The sequence below is a fragment of the Eschrichtius robustus genome, chromosome 8 (genome assembly GCF_028021215.1).
Source record: "Eschrichtius robustus isolate mEscRob2 chromosome 8, mEscRob2.pri, whole genome shotgun sequence".
NCBI classification, from domain to species: domain Eukaryota; kingdom Metazoa; phylum Chordata; class Mammalia; order Artiodactyla; family Eschrichtiidae; genus Eschrichtius; species Eschrichtius robustus.
In genome coordinates, this window is record NC_090831.1 from 70,605,771 (window position 1) to 70,623,228 (window position 17,458).

A 17,458-nucleotide genomic window follows, 5' to 3' on the forward strand; every position below is an offset into this window, starting at 1 on the left:
GTTTAACCACTGTTCACATTGCAGCAGAACTTCAAAGTCTATTTTGAGGCAAAAATATAATTGCAAAGTGTCTAATATATATCACTTCTCAACTAAGTAATAAAAAAATTTGTCAGCTCCTCAAAGAAGGTCCATCACTCAAATATCCCATAGTTTACCTCTTTCATACCACAAAGAAGCTAACAAAATAATCAACGTCTTATTTGGGTTTATTATATCATTGTTAGACATATGATTTTACCTACTACAAACTGAGGTTGAGTATAAAATGCCTTTTCATGGTGTTTTAGCTTTGTGTGTATGTATTAAATTATATTCAGTAATACTTAATAATTTGTATGCTTATGATATATTGCTCTTTTTCTTATTTATAGTGATATAAACACTTGCCATTTTGTTGTACATGGGATAATTTTTATTGTTAATTTAAGTAATTATGGAAATACATGAAAATTTATTTTAATATAAAAGCCAATGATGGAAATAAAAGAAGACAAACCATTGATAAAAGGAGACCTGATACTGTATTTATTTATATGTATTACTTTTAAAGTTTTTGTTTTACTATATTGGATATCACGTAGTTTTACAGACACCCTAGGATTACTCTAAAACATATGGAAAGCAAATGGATAAAGAAAAATAAAATAACTTATCACGAGTGATATATAGTTAAGTGACAGAGTAAACACATTATGTACAAGTTTTCTTCAACACAAATAAAACAAATAGTTCAATATCCAAACCCTGGATAAAATGAGGTCATGGATAATTAACTAGGAGTGAATGAGTTGGAGGAAGGGTGCTGCAGTAAAAATGCCGATGAGCAGTGAAACCAAGATATACAAGAGTCAAAGAAATTTAAACTTGTTAACTAGCTGCTAATCTGTCACCCTTCTAAGTTTTCCTTCAAATTTCCCACTGAGCATTCTATTTTCATCATGGAATAACTATGTCTGTGGTGGTTGTGAAATTCATAACCAGATTCACAGTATTCAGGTTGGCAGAGAGAGGCAGGGATTCAGCAATGAAAATGAAGAACAATTTTTTTTTCTTAATTTTGAGATTTCTTGTATTTACCATGTGGCAACTCATTTAACAAATAACACAGTGGAGAAGGTTGACCGTAGAATCAGCCAATAAGCAGCAAACTGCTAACAACTCTACAACCTGTCCTCCTATTTCCTTCCAGCCCCCTCAATTCCAAAAATAAATACATCTGACCCATAAGCCAAAGCATTTCTTACAAAATAAAAACAAAAACAGACGTAAAAGAATAGTAAATGCTGGACATGGTATATCCCACACAAGTCAAATCTGAGGAAATAGTAACACAAAGCACTTTTAAGTACCTAGAGGGGGCTCCGGTGATATCCCGATGCTTTGCAGCAAAGCCTCTGTCTCTCGGCGTTTGCGATCCAGGTCAGAGTCATCCTGAACTGGTTCTTTCTTCTGCTGCATATCAGCCTACAAAAAGTAGATGCCAGTAAGAAAAGTGAATAAACAGAGCTAAAGGCATGCTTTTCCTGGCTGAAACTGAAAATGGTAAATGCATGGCAGCAAACACCAGGCAAAAGCCCTAAATAGATATAATCATGTGTATAAAGGATGAAAAAACATTGTAACTGCTCCATTTAATAATTACTAACCCAGCACTTTCTCCTTTGGTTGAAGGCTTTTTCCTGTCTCTATCACAGGGTATGAGAGTTTTTCTCACTCAGTTTCGGAAGAAACCATCACGGCAAAATATTTCTAACTGGGATGTGATTTAAAAAAAAATTCTGTCTGGTTTTTTAAACCCTCTTGCCCCTTCTGGGAAGACATATTATCAGTTCTTGATGAGTGTGTGTTTGTAATATTCATGGCTCACGTTTGGAATTATGCAAACAAGGAATTATTGGGATCTGGCTAAAAAGTAAAATTAGTTATGAAAATCTGTAACTGTACAATACACTATTGTATCAGTAATCTAAGTTTACCATGGTTTAAATAAACCAGGCTAAAATGTTTATTAAAGCATGTGAATAATACTGATGTAAGTATTGTTGCTTAATTCTGATTTTCATAGGCTTCCATTATACATATTAACTCAAAGGAGAAAATTATCGTGTAGAAAAATACAAAACAAAAAATCATTTAGGAGAGAGACGTTCTTTCCCCAAGTTCTATCTTAAAAACGCATCTTGTCTGAGCCTCTTATAGTCAGATCCTATGCCCAGTTTGCCTTTTTATAGGATAGCGACAAGTCAAAATACAGGTTAAAGAAGGTTAGTGGTGGAATTCTGGGGGGAATTCTCAGGTCTCTTTTCTTTTTCATAACACAATTAACTACTTAAGACAAGGCATTTGCCCCACATCTGAAACACGATGACATCCTATTTGATGTGTAGCTACCTCACGACAAGGCTTTGCGAGTTTACAGGCGTGAAGTTGTCTTAGAGCTTGTCAAAAGCCAATTATCCAGTTATCAGACACACCTTTCTCCCCAGGGGCAAGCTGGGCTCCCTAACAGACACATTACCTCTTTCAGGAGTGCAAAGTACATTTCAAAGCAGTGAAGCATAATTTCTGTTGTGGCATCTAAAGCAGAAAGAGTTCATGCAAACTTGACTTACTCCCAGATGGTAACCTACAGCCCAATTATAAGTAAAATGCATCTTTGCACATAGTGCTAGGCTCAAGGCTTCTGTTATTATTCGCCTCAGGCTTAAAATGCAGTCATATGTTTGAAGTCTACCTGTCATCAGAGGGAAAACTGCCATTATGGGGATGGATAAGGGCTAATGAGGATATTAGAAGATTCAGGCACTCTCACGTAACCCAAAATTCTGAAGCGGCAGTTTAATCTTGGAAGATATCAAAGTTCACGTTCTTTCCCAATTTTAACATTTAAACTAGCAAGTTCCAAAGTTTATGCATACAACAGAGGCAAAGACAGAACTAAGATAAGAAAAAGGACCTCGCAGAGTGACAATCTATTTCAGTATTCACATACCATAAAGTTAAAAAAAGGACTGAAGGGAAAGGGGGGAAATGAAAGAAAAGGGAATTACCACTGCTACTGCTAAAATACAAATGAAAAAACGAAGATAAGCACAATTCATCTCAGGAAGCCAATACAGAATAGCATGGTTTTACAGTGAAGAGCTAAGCCATAACTGGACTGTCAGCTTCACTGAGAGCAGACAACGTGTTTATTTTGTTCACCACTATATCCACACATCCAGATCAAGGCTTGACAGTCGATGCACAATTATCAATAAAAAACGTGTTGAATGAATGAATATTCTGCCTTTGGTAATTGCTATTCTATAGCTATAGAATCTAAGAATTACACACCATTCAGAGCAGTTTCCACCAGCTATATCCCATTCACTAAGCCCCTTTACAACACCACTGTGAGAAGGAGTCATCTAAGTTTCCAGTGACCCAGTGCTCATAACAGAGCCACTTTTCCTCATCCTTTCAACAAAAACTTATTTAAGGACAACGGAGTGCCGGTGGTAATGAATGCGAGAGGTTCTAATGGAGCTTATATAGAGTGAACAGAAAAAGATCCATCTAATCTTTTCCTTTTGCATAAACTTAGGGCATAATATCTATAACCTTCTGTCATGTATGTCCTATGCAGAAAGGCACAGAATCTGGGTTTTTTTAAAATTTATTCTAACTTTAATCATTTTTTTAAATAAATTTATCTATTTGTTTATATTTATTTTTGGCTGCATTGGGTCTTCGTTGCTGCGCGCAGGCTTTCTCTAGTTGCGGCGAGAGGTGGCTACTCTTCGTTGCGGTGCGTCGGCTTCTCATTGCGGTGGCTTCTCTTGCTGCGGAGCAGGGCTCTAGGCGTGTGGGCTTCAGTAGGTGTGGCTCACGGGCTCTAGAGCGCAGGCTCAGTAGTTGTGGCACACGGGCTTAGCTGCTCCGCGGCATGTGGGATCTTCTCGGACCAGGGATCGAACCTGTGTCCCCTGCATTGGCAGGCAGATTTTTAACCACTGCACCACCAGGGAAGTCCTAACTTTAATCATTAAGCATTCAAAAAACATATTAGGACATAAACCGCGTGTCAACATGCATGGTCAGACACTGTGCAAAAATAGCACACCCGAACTCCACCTCCAATGTGTCACTCCCACGATACAAGGTGTCTCTACAACTCATTCTCTGCCTTCTTGCCTTTTTTAATTCTTAAGGAAACAGACAATATAATGACAAATATTAGTAAGGATAAATGTCCATCTAGACGTAACAGAAGCTTAGGAAAGCTATCAACACTCAAAGCTGACCAGGAAAAATGCAAAGTTAGGTAACTGGGGCTTATTGGAAATAAAGGCAGTTCCTAACTGTTACCAACTAGCACCTTAAACTAAACAATGTGTTACTTCATCCAAGACAGTTATACCAAGCCCTAATCGTGAAACCTCTGTTTTCTTCCAAGTAAATACTACAGAGTCCTAATACATTTTAATGACTCAACAAGGAGTTTTTGCGTACTAGTAATTTAAAATATGCTCGGTGTCTCTCCCAGCAAGTGGTATTTCTGTTTGTGAAGAGTCATCACAGCTGAGACCCAGAGAGGGTATGTGAAGAAAGAAAATTTGTCAGCCGAGAACTGTCAGTCATTTTTCCAAAGACAGCTGCATAGCTGTTAGACGAACAAGTGAGGAAAGGTCAGAAAGCCTCTGTCCATCTTACCTTGCAGCAATTTGGCAGAAGGCCAAGGACACGACAAAATTTCAGGGTGGCCTCATTAAGCACACCTCATTGCCTTAAAGCCAATTTTTCATGACATTGGCTCTGTGTCTTAAATGGTTACCACTACATTTATTTTAAAATCAGATTTCATCCATAATACCACAACCAAGAAAGCAGTTGACATCCAAAGACGCAGAGAGTGTAACTTTATACATGAACACAGTTTTCTGCATTCTGTAGAGACAACCAACCTGGGTGGTCCCAAGTCTCACACTAGTTTTCAGTCACGGCAAAAAAAATGTCGCTCAGATGAGCATGAAAGAGCATTTCGCTTCCTTTTTATTCTAAACTTGTTTTATTTAACATGTAAGCCTAAATAAAGTTTGAAAATATCAAACTTATAAGCTTAAGGCTATTTCTGACTCCCTACAAACAACACGAAAACTGGAAAATCTTAAACTTAGGAGTCAATGACCGTGGCCAGTTAACTAGAGCATTCCACAGACTCAGGATCTGAAGCTTCCAAGGAAATTTGCAGAAAAACATTCCGGTCCTTGGAAAGAATGCCTGTGACCAGCATCTCAGACCTGCCCGAACTAGTTTAGGCGCTCATTCATTCACTCACCCGTTAACCCTCTAACCCTTTATTGAAGTCCTACTATGTGGCAGGATCTGTGCTGGACACTGACTCAGTGATGAAAAAAATACAACCCTGTCCCCAGAAGCTTGTGCTCTATTAGGAGAAAAAGACAAATGAACAAGCAAATGGTGCTAAATAATTTGATATGGTCAAGGATAGGGTACAGGACTAACTCAGTCAGGTAGCAGAGAAAGGTATTAGAGAAGGCTTTCCAGAGGAAGAGACATCTGAGATGAGAACTGAAAAGACATGTGGTTAACAGAACAGCAAAAGCCAAGGGAAGAGAACATTCATAAACTTCCCGTCAACAGAGAGCGTGGCCCATAAGGTGAAACGTAAGAATCTGAGTCTGGCTGTAATGTGGATTTAGGGAGAAAGGAGACGGAATAGAAAGGGGAGAGCTGTTGTGCCTGTCTAGGACCCATGATCAGTGTAAGCTGGAGAAGGGGTGGTGAAAGAATGACCCCAGGTTTCTGATTTGGACAACTGGCTTGGCTGGAAGAGGGGGTCCTTCCTGAGACTGGAGATAAAGGGGGACCACTTCTGAGGCTTAGCCCCCAGGGGCATAAGAGCATTTGAAAAAGAAGGCTCAGAAGAGATTATTTCCAGGTTTCTTTCAGCTACAAAATGCCATCATGCCAGGAAACTAGGGGCCTTGAATTATAAGGCCCTTCTAATAATGGGGCATTTTTGAATCGTGGCCTCCCTAGCATTGATCCTGACGAATATATGCAGCCGTTCTACGGGCCCCATTTAGGGCCCATCTCAGGAGCAGAGTAACAGCTGTTTCTTACCAACCAGATCCTCTGCGTCTTTCACTGATCTACATCATCTCCTTGGATCCTCCCAGAGCTCCATGAGGAAGGACCCACTCTTCTCTCCATTTTACAGAAGGGAAACCAGGTTCAGAGAGGTCCCAGACTCACTCAAGGCCATTCTGCGAAGGGCAGAGCCAGGTTTCCTAGCCACATTCAACTTGAAAGCCTCTGTATAACCACTGAGTTCTACTGCCTCTGTCTTACAACACTGGCTTCTCAGAACAAACCAAGTCATCATAGTCTGACCCAAGAAAAGATCTTTTGTCGGGGACATGGGCTGTAGAGGGACAGGACTGAAAGCCAGGACACACCTTCAGGATGATGCAGTTCAGTGGATCCCAAAATCTGGTCCTATTTAGATATTTCAAATCAGAGACTCTGGGGAGGGGAGGCTGGGATTCTATATTGCCATGGGACTCCAAGGAGCAGAGTCAGGCTTCAACCACCCTGTCAATTTAGAAATGAGGAAACTAAGACTATGTAAAACTTTAATTCCAGAACTAGGTAGAGGCCCAGGAAGGCCCAGAGTCCAGGTGTTCCACACTCTCCACCACCTGCCATCCCCAGTCTGGCAGGGCTCTGTCTGTTGCGTAACACGCTAAATCCCCATCAAAGCTGCGTGGTATAGGAACAAAAAGGGCGGCCTGTTTCTACCAGTCTTGTTTGCCTGTAATTTCCCCCCAAAATGTGTAAAATGACAAGGATGAAGCAGACAGCATAATTTGGAACCAGATTTCCCATATCACTTCGCATTTTGTGGTAATTCTATGGAATTCAAGTTGGATATTAGAATGTCAGTTTAAAAGGAAACCGGTTATTAGTAAAGGATAGCAGGTGCTTTAAAACTACAGTACGTGTTGACATTTGAAGGAAAGGGAGCAAAATAACTTAATGCTTTTTTTGGCTTTGCATGGAAATGAATAGCCACTCCTTGTCAATTCTCACCTCTACTTCACTCAAGACTGCATATGTAACAGCAAAGATCTGTGAAGGAAAAACATTACGCTCACTGTCAAGGACAAATAAACTATGACATCCATCAAAGTGTAATGGTACCAAGAGAAGCAAGATACCAGAAGGCTAGAGAACAACTGCAGTTATGTTTTACTTTGTTGGAAAATAATTGTTAAGAAACCTTTTTACCTTGTTCTCCCCGCCTTACAGTGTGAAGTAGCACTTAGCTTGTAAGGCATCAAAACACATTCTTCTTTTCGCTTAAAGAAAAACTCTGAGTAGGGAAGCAGCTCTGGTTTGTATACACACAAGCATATCACTCTATATGAAGTTTCCTTCTTAGAAAACTACTCAAAAATATCTGTGGCATCTGGTTTTTGTACAAGATGTGGGCTATTTCTACACCACCACAACAAACTGGAGAATTAAAAATAAACTACTTGTTGGATTCTGATAGTAGAAAAAAACATGATATGGCAGCAAGGCATTGAATTGGCAATCAAGGGTCCTGGATTCGGGTCTAGCAGGCAGAGAAGCTACATCTCACCTCTGGGTTTCTGCTGCTTTGTTGGCATAAAGAAGGGCCTTAATGGAAGGGCTCTAAAATCTCTTCTAGATTTAACATCTCATATAGCAGGGTCTACTATACTATCCACCCCCTTACCAAGGGAGAAAAATGCAGTTTTCCCTTTACCAGACCTAGGATTCTTATTTACCCTGAAAAAAATATACACTTAAGAAATCATGGTAGTGGGATGAATTGGGAGATTGGGATTGACATATATACACTAATATATATAAAATAGATAACTAATAACCTGCTGTATAGCACAGGGAACTCCACTTTGCTGTACAACAGAAACTAACACAACATTGTAAAACAACTATACTCCAATAAAAAAATTTTTTTTATTAAAAATAAATAAATAAATTGATGGAAAATACTTTTAACTTTAAAAAAAAAAAAGAAAAGAAATCATGGTAATCCACTGGCGTCATTGTCTATTTTTCTCCTAAAATGTTCTGGCCAGTAGTTTTTTTAAAACCTTCCCTTGACATTAACACTTATTAAGTAGTAACTATATCCTAGGTATTGCTAAGTGCTTTATAAGATTAACTTTTTTAATCCTCATGATCAGACAAAATAAACACACTGCTATTCCCATGTTAAGCATAGAGAACTGAGACACAGAAAGGTTAAGGAATTTCTAACAATAGCGATATCACAGACCACTTTCAGGGTTCTATTCAAGTCTGGGGTAAACCAGGGGTTTGGGACCTCTGGACCAAATGCTATCTACCATTTATGCGGTGCCTGGCCACTACATGGAAGATGTCAATGACTTTACTACTCTGAGTATGTAGACATCGCTCATGTTATTCAGGTATTGTAAAAGCATTCTTTTACAGGGTCCTCTTTATCCGTTTGACCAGTCTCTCGGAATCAAGTGATTCTCCTTTCCCCCTACCCCCCAACACCCCAGCACCCAGTACTTACCTCTTTCTTTTTCCTCTCCTCTTCCTTCCGTTTCTTCTCTTCTCTTATCTGTGCTAAGCGCTGTTTTTTGCGCTCTAGCTCAGCTTTTAAGTCACTTTTGTCAGACATGTTGGTTTCCTTGGAGCAAAAGAGGAAAAAAAGTGAATATACACAAATAACTTCTCTCTATTATCGTCGCAAAAATCATTCAAAAGGAAATCAAGCTTGAAAATAGAACTTTCTGGCAATACAGATTGTATACCTTAGCCTCTGTTGATGAATCAAATAAGTTAGATCTGGTCTCTCTCTATATAAAATCTTCCCTTTTCATGTACACATAAATATTTGAAAAAATACAATGTTATAGTCTATTCTGGTCTGAAGAATAATAGCAACTTAATTCAGAATAAGTAACACATTTTCTGTACAAGTTTCTTAACAAGTAAACAAAAAGTAAATAATAAGAGAATCAAAAAAGAACCATCACCATGACTTCCAATTTAGACGACAATGGACCAATTCATCCCCACACTGAGAAAAGAAAACAGGCTGTCATAAACTCTTAGACACATGCCCTGCTCAAATTTCTATGGGCTCAACAAACATTCCTCCACTGAGACTGGGCACATGGAGATTTCATTTTGCCTAATATTATATGCATCAGGGAAGACAGCCACTGAAGACCTAACATGTTAATCTTCTTTTCCTGTAAAACTCCTCCTGAACTGTCACAATTAATTTCATCTCCAGTACAAACCTATTTCTATAAAACTTTCATTTGCATACTGAATGCAATGTTGCTTATCCTGGCACTTTCCCTTTTCAAAGCAAAAGATATTTGTGAACACATGAATGAGGAGACAACACCATGGCAAGTTCTTGGGACAATTTATCTGAACAAGATTTTTAATGTTAATGGTGATGATGATCCTAGTGGTAATGGTGCCAGAAATTTCAAATAAAATGAGTTTGGAGAAGATTCTCACCAATCACCAATGATTATATTTGTCTCTTTTCTGCTCCCAACTGGAAACTAAGAAAATGGAGACACTGAGACATGAAGAACTCCTCTCTGACCCAAATTCCTAAAATAAAGTAAAAAAAAAAAAAAAAAAAAAAAAAAAAAACAAAAACTAACCATAAATGTCACGAGTATTCATTTGCATATTACTTGTATGCAACTATGATGAATATATAATGTGTCCCTGAGTAGATGACAAAACGAGGGAAGGCAAAAAAAAGCATACAAAGCAATGAAAAATCCTCAAACTTCCTGTCACTGTCTTTACAAGGTAATCAAGAACCTGCAGTTGGGCTTCCCTGGTGGCGCAGTGGTTGAGAATCTGCCTGCCAACGCAGGGGACACAGGTTTGAGCCCTGGTCTGGGAAGATCCCACATGCCGCGGAGCAACTAAGCCCGTGAGCCACAACTACTGAGCCTGCGCGTCTGGAGCTTGTGCTCCGCAATAAGAGAGGCCGCGACAGTGAGAGGCCCGCGCACCGCGATGAAGAGTGGCCCCCGCTTGCCGCAACTAGAGAAGGCCCTCGCACAGAAACGAAGACCCAACACAGCTAAATATAATAAATAAATTAATTAATTTAAAAAAAAAAAAAAAAAAAGAACCTGCAGTCACCCTAAGACACTTTCAGGTGAATACACACAGTTGGGAAGTGTACTGTGTTCCTACTGTCCTACCATACACATTCTTGCTCATAGTGTGATGGCAAAGATTTGTGAAATAACAGCAATAATCATCATGATAATCAATCTCTGCTATTCATGATCACACTCTTCATTTTTCAACAAATATGTGTTGAATATTTAATCTGTGCTAGGCATTCTCTAAGGTATCGAGTACAAAGATGAGCAGAGCCAGATTCTTTCCTTCAAGGAGTGCATAACTCAACTTTGTGAGCATGTGGTGTGGCTGGAAATGCTCCGTGAGAGATCAGCTTACTGATTACTGAGTGCCAGATACTTTACATTTATTATCACATTTAATTACAACAATCCAAGGAGACCACTATTATTATGAATGCCTTTTTTCACAATTCAGATAAAGGAGGCTCAGCAAGACCTAAGACTGCATAGTCCATACATGGAAGGACTTCAATTCAAGCATGTCCGTGCTCTGCACTACTACACTCCACTGATCGCCAATGTACAAGTTCAGAGGGGATGCAGAACAAGAGAATAATCACGATCTGGTGGAGTGGGCGAGGGTGAGCTTTAAGGAAGAAGTGGAATTTGAACTGGATATGGAAGGAGCTCAGGAACTAGCACAGGAAAGGGAGACAGAGACACACAAAGGCCTGCAGAAGAGAGAACCAGCAGGCTGTGTACAAGAGACGCAGATGAATCCAAGTCAAGAAATACAAACTTTAGTTGGTAAGAATGGACCTGTGGAGGCAAGTGGCAAAGACTTGAAAATACAGAAAAGTGAGTTCCATTGGGTGTAAAGAGGGTTGGGAAATCAGCAGCTCTTTGAAAACAAAAACAGAATACAAATTTGCATAAGTCTATTCTTGTCCCTGCCTGGGAAACAGATAAGAGCAGAAACGAGAAATACGAAAGCTGCAGGGAGGCTGGTGCCAACATCTATCTGGGTCGATTGCACCTGCACCGGGATGGTAGGTGAATGTAGAGACAGAATGTGCTGGAAATGTGGACTGAAGAGAGCCCAGCCAAGAAGGAAGACGTGACTCTTGGTAGCCTTTAGATGTGGAAGCAAATGAGAAAGATTCAGTAACAATTCAACTTTGAGACTGTCAAGAGGATGTCAGTGAAACTGGGAAGAGAAGGCAAATAAGGAAGTGATAAAAAACTTTCAGTGTGTCATAATTTAAGTGTCAACAGGACTTCCGAGCAGAAAGAACGCAGAGATACAACACCGCAGGTGGGATGAGAAGCTGGATGGGGACTGGGGCTGTGGGATGCAGCGTGAAGGCTCCTGCCAAGGCCTATTTAAACCTCAGTCACAAATTCATTGTCCTACAGTAGGTGCCAGGTAGATAACTGAGGAAACAAAGCAGTGACTGAGGCCAGCCAGAGAGGAAACATTCTGCCTGCAGGAAGCAGCTCTATCCGGTTCCAATTTGATGGTTGACATGGAAGAACATGGACCCAAGCAGTTAGATCTGATTTTTTCCCCCAAGAGAAGCCATAGAACTGATAAAAGTAACGTTTACCACTAAAACACTGTTAGCCAGTAATTTTCAACAGCAAAAATCCTGACAGGAGAAAACTAGAACCTAATTCCAGAAGGCATCTGAGAAGTTACATATATTCTTCCCCAATGGGGGCCAATCTGATCTATGTTTTCCATATTTTTCTGCTGTCAAAAACGAAATGTCTGATCAGAAAAATTACTGTTAAAGCAACAGTTGTGTCATCCTATGTTGAAAGCAGCCAGTGGAAACTTCTTAGAAAAACTTTAGAATTCTCTAAGAAGTTTCCCTCTCCTCCACATTCCCTAACTTTTATCTCCCTTTCCCAGTCCATCAAAAGTATCTGGCATGGACACACTGAAGGAACTGCATTTCCAGAGAGACACATCAAGAGGGCTTGAAAATGGGCAGTCATGACAGCAAAATGGAAGAAGCCCTCACGAACACACCTCATTCACACACACACAGCATGAAGAGTTGGAGGCTCTGTTTAGCTGCAACATGTTTCCAGATAAAAACCTCCAGAGAGAACTTGCTTTAAAACTCAACCTACCGGCGTCAACAGTAAAGCCAATGCACGCCGAGCCACCTCCGGCCGTCTACTTGCTCACCATCAAGGGACACAAGTGCAGCAGATGCTGACTCAGCCCATGCCATTTAAGACCGTTTGTTCTACCAGATCAGAAGCTGCATTTCAAAAAAGATTGCCCAGGTGATTCCTATGCACACTGAAGTTTGAAAAGCTCCAGAGCAGAGGATTTCTGGTTATCTACTTGATCCAGATTTCTGATTCCATGACTACAGGAGAACTTTAAAACAAATTTTGGGGGCTTCCCTGGTGGTGCAGTGGTTGGGAAGCCGCCTGCCAATGCAGGGGACACGGGTTTGAGCTCTGGTACAGGAAGATCCCACATGCTGCAGAGCAACTAAACCCATGCACCACAACTACTGAGCCTGCGTCCTAGAGCCCACGTGCCACAACTACTAAAGCCCGCGCGCCTAGAGCCCGTGCTCTGCAAAGAGAAGCCACCACAATGAGAAACCCACGCACCACAACGAAGAGTAGCCCCCGCTCGCCACAACTAGAGAAAGCCCGTGCGCAGCAATGAGGACCCAGTGCAGCCATAAATAAGTAAATAAACAAATAAATAAACTTATGTTAAAAAAAAAAAAGTACCTGGCATGACTTCAGTTACATATTATGGTTGTTAAAGAGCAAACCATGTAATAGAACATCCTGTATTTGTTGTGATTTTCTTGCAAAGCACTTCATTCAACAGTGGGAAGTAAGGTGTATTCTCAGTACATTTCTGCAAAGGGCAAAGGTCTTCTTAAAATTGATAAATGTGTCTGACAATGTTGGTCATTTAAGTTGGTGTTACCAGCCATAGAGCCAATATTTCAAAAATAAACAACAATAACACCAAGGGAACTTTAAAAAAATTATGTTACATAGTGACGTTTCAAATAACACTTCACTTTTTAAAGGCAGTAGAAGCACAACGTTAAAAGACAGCTATAGAGAGTACCTTCCACTTATTGATTTTTGGATCTATTCCAAACTAGACACTTTGCATCAACACCTGGGAGAATAAGAAATCTCAAGAGAACACCTTGTAAAGGGTTTGGAAAGTACACATTAGAGTAAATGAATGGGCCTTTACACACAGTGAAATGGCTTAAATAGTGGCACTAAACGCAGCGTCAGCACTGAACTCCATAGGCTTTCCCAGGGTGGGGCTTGCCAGTCTGACCCACTAAATCTCCCTGCACATTAAACAAAGCAAATCGAGGAGCAAAGAATGGGGGACATGAGTTATAGAGCTTCCTGGGGCTAATGTAGGTCATTGCAAAGGCAATTTTGGTGCTCCCAGTTTAAGAAAATAAGAGTCAAAGCTACCTGCTGCTAATTATTGCTCACTTGCTGCACACACATAAAAAGCTGGTCTCTTTCATTTACAAATGGCAAGGGGTCATGTAGATGAATCAAACCCACCTCTAGGTATACATCGCCTCCCTGTCTGATCATCCACCTACTCTCCCACCCACCAGCCAACTACAGCCCAACTCTACCCTGGCTTAGGAACACTTACACTTACAGCTGTCTCGCCCCAGCTCCATCCATGCCGGGGTCAGTTGATGCACTGTTTATGATGCCTGCCCAGCTCTCTTCCTAGCAGAGTCCCATGTTCTGAATTTGCTTTCCAGCGGTGACATTCCTTTTGCCCACATTCTCTCACAACCTACCTGCACTTGCCCGATTCATGCTCCTATTCCCTCCCATGTCTGCATCTCAGCTCTTGCTCTCCTGCAAGTTCTCCAGCTATCACTGAGTACAATCCCATGTCACCTCTCTTTTTTTCTTTTCTCATCCTCCAAATTACCCCTACCTGACAACAGAAATCTCAACAACTACTCCATTTACTCTGGACTCCATACCCTACTTCCCAACTGTAACTTTTTTCAAATTTAAACTCCCTACTTCTGATTTCCCTCTTTTCCCCTGGTTCACCTTATATCCCCTTGTTTCACTATGACTCATCTCCATCCATCCTCCCAAGTGTTTCAGTTCTCACATCTTTTGTTTAAGCCCATCTTTGAGCTCAGTAAACTGCCATCGTTATCATCCAAGTAAATGAATCAATATAAGTCAAGAGCTTAGTACTGTGCCTGGCAAATATTAAACACCTAAGAAAAGTTGTTTGTCCTCTTCCTCATTCTCTTTCTGCCCCTCTTCCCCCTTCTCTTTCTGCCCCTCTTCCCCTTCCTCCTCCTCCTCTTTTTCTACTAGTATTATTAGTACTATTATTTTTTACCCGGCGAACTCTTTCCCCCAACTCCACACTAATTCAATATCCAAAACCATCACTTGAAATTCACTGCAAAGGATCTAAACCTAAAAAAAACTTTAACAAAAAACAGACAAAACAAATCAAGCTCATAGACACAGAGAACATATTGATGGTTCTCAGAGCTGGGGGTGAGGGGATGAGTGAAATGGGCGAAGGTACAAACTTCCAGTGAGAAAACAAATAAATCATGGGGATGTAACGTACAGCATTGTGACTATAGTTAATAACACTGTACTGCATATTTGAAAGTTGTTAAGTGAGTATATCTTAAAAGTTCTCAACCCAAGGAAAAAAATTATATAACTATGTATGGTGACATATGTTAAACTAGACTTATTGTGATCGTTTCACAATATGTACAAATATCAAATCATTATGTTGTACACCTGAAACTAATATAATGTTTTATGTCAATCGTACCATAATAAAAATAAATTAAATATTAAAAAGTTACAGTGAGAAATACATTAAAGGTATAGCATGCTTCTCAATCTAAATGGGTTATAAAATGGAATGCATGTGGTTAAAGAGATGTGACTCAAAGAAAAAAATATTTTTAAACAATTAAATGTAGTCATTTAATAGTAGTAAAATTCTTCTCCATTTTTCTGTTGAACATAGGGGTTATATATCAACCTGTCCCAGGCAGGCATCCTCCCCTATCTTACCCACTTCCCCCAGAGGATGGAGAGGCACATGGAGAAATGGTTTCTTCTCTAGTTAAGAAGTTAGTCATAGGGAGGGTCACTCCTGCTGTTCCATCATAAAAATGTCTCACGGTCCTAAGTCTCAAAGAGGAAAGAACCGAGAGAGGAAGGAAGGAGGAAAACATGAGAGAACAACATGGACACTGAGGAAGGTAAAAACAAAAGTCATCTCACACCTGCCCTTTTCTTTCCAGTTCACCCCGCATCTCCTTCACATTTCTTACTCCACACACATCCGTAAAGAAAGGAAAATGCTCGACTTTTCTTGAACCCAACAATGAGACCCATCACCTTCATTTCCATTTCTGCACATATGGTCATGGGATGGTTTGATCCTGTTTAGAACCAAGCGTCTAACAGAGGAGAAGCAAAGGGTTTAGCTCTGTTTACACAGCTGCCAAGCAACAGAACCTCCTGAGGCTTAGCTTTTCAACCGTCTAGATCTCTATTTCCTTTCAGTTGTCTAAGTTGGCAGCAGTTTGAGATTCCATTTCTAATGCTGGCACATGCAAATGTATTTTTAAGCCTAAAGTCAGAATCCTAGGAGGTTTAAGTCATTGCCCAGCTGTTTCCAGACGCATTGAAAAAACTACCTAGAAACAAGTTATCTTTTCCTGCCTAAAAACAATTGTTCCTGTCAGCTCTTCACTATCAGCTATTGAACTTCTCATCTGCCACTAGGTACATGTAAGAAATTTGATCTTTCACAACCTCCTTCCACCTGCCTGGCTTCTTATACAATATAGCTGCCTCCTTCCACTTGGATGGGAGGCCAAGGGATGAATGGGACCACACCATTTTTACAGCTATATCACACTGTCAATAAAAAGAGGGTAAGAGAAATCTCAGAGGGAGTTGGCTGGTGAAAGATGTGGGAGGGTTATATGCTAAATTTGTACAACTGTCAGTATACTGGGAAAACAAACATTTTGATAAAATCCATCTCATGGGGGGTGCCCAGGCCTCGTCTACTCATATTGTAGATGAGTTCTCAAACGTTTGGTCTCAGCATCCCTTGAGACTCTTAAAAATTATTAGTGACCTCAAAGAGCTTTTGTTTATGTGGGTTACATCTACTAACATTAACCATGTTAAAAATTAAAACTGATAAAACTTTAAATATCTAATAATTAATTCTATAATAACAACACTAACCTTTTACTTAACATAAAACTTTTATGAAAAAATAGGCACACTTTCCAAGATAAAAAAAAATCATAAGAAGAGGGTATTTCTTTTATATTTTCACTTCTCTTTTTAATATCTAGCTTAAAAGAAGTCAACTGGATTCTTACAGGTGTTTGTGCATTCAATCTGTTGTGATGTGCTATTTTAGTTGTAAAGAAAATCTGGTCTCACATGAATGTGTATTCTGAAAAACAATGAGTACTTGAATAGCCTCTCGAAGTAATTGTGGATATTCTTTGATATTACACCAAAAATCAACAAATGGTAGTTTCCGAAAGTTAAGTTGCAATCTGAACATGAAACCACACCAATGAACTTTTTGTACTTTGTTACATTAAAATCCACTGGTCTGTTTTAAACTTTGAATGAATCTTTTATTCATGTATGATTTTATAACATTATGCATTGGTTATTTAGAAAATTATGCAGACTTCTCAAATACTGACACATTCTATTGTACAACATCCAAAAATCACATGTGGTACTATCATTACCAAACTCTTCAGAAGGGTCTTTAGGTATGGTAAAGCTGTACAACTCATGGTGGCAGATATAAGTTTCCCAAAACTCTAATTTTTGCTTGAAGCTCAAATTTTATCATTAGCAACAAATATTGTCAATTGTGTTCTTGAAGTGGCAAGCTCACATCATTGATTTTTGAGAAAATTTCTGACAAATAGCCAAGCCTAAATAACCATGGCTTGTCTATGAATTGTAGTTTCAAGTAAAAAACAGTGTTTCTTGAAAAAAGGCAGCTAATTTAGCTCACAACTCAAACACTGCACAAATGCTTTTCTCTAGACAACCACTGGACTTTGGTAAGCAGCAGAAGTGCCTTATATGCCCCCATTTGTCACACAGAAAAGACGTGTGCTCAAGGTTAGAGATTTAATGTAACTAGTATTTTTTTCTGCTTCATGAAGGATACTCTTAAGTGAAACTATTTGTCTTTTTAG

General features: G+C 39.7%; 1 protein-coding gene across 1 annotated transcript in view; it reads right to left on the minus strand.

Annotated features, from left to right (window-relative positions):
• The window catches only part of DYNC1I1 (dynein cytoplasmic 1 intermediate chain 1), a 344,009-nt gene that overhangs the window by 294,132 nt on the left and 32,419 nt on the right, over positions 1–17,458 (minus strand). Inside the window, exons 2-3 of the mRNA XM_068549982.1 lie at positions 8,609–8,725; positions 1,353–1,467 (exon numbers count right to left, since the gene is read on the minus strand). Coding sequence (XP_068406083.1) covers positions 1,353–1,467; positions 8,609–8,716 — 223 coding nt within the window. The 5' untranslated portion in view covers positions 8,717–8,725. The remainder of the gene's footprint in view (positions 1–1,352; positions 1,468–8,608; positions 8,726–17,458) is intronic.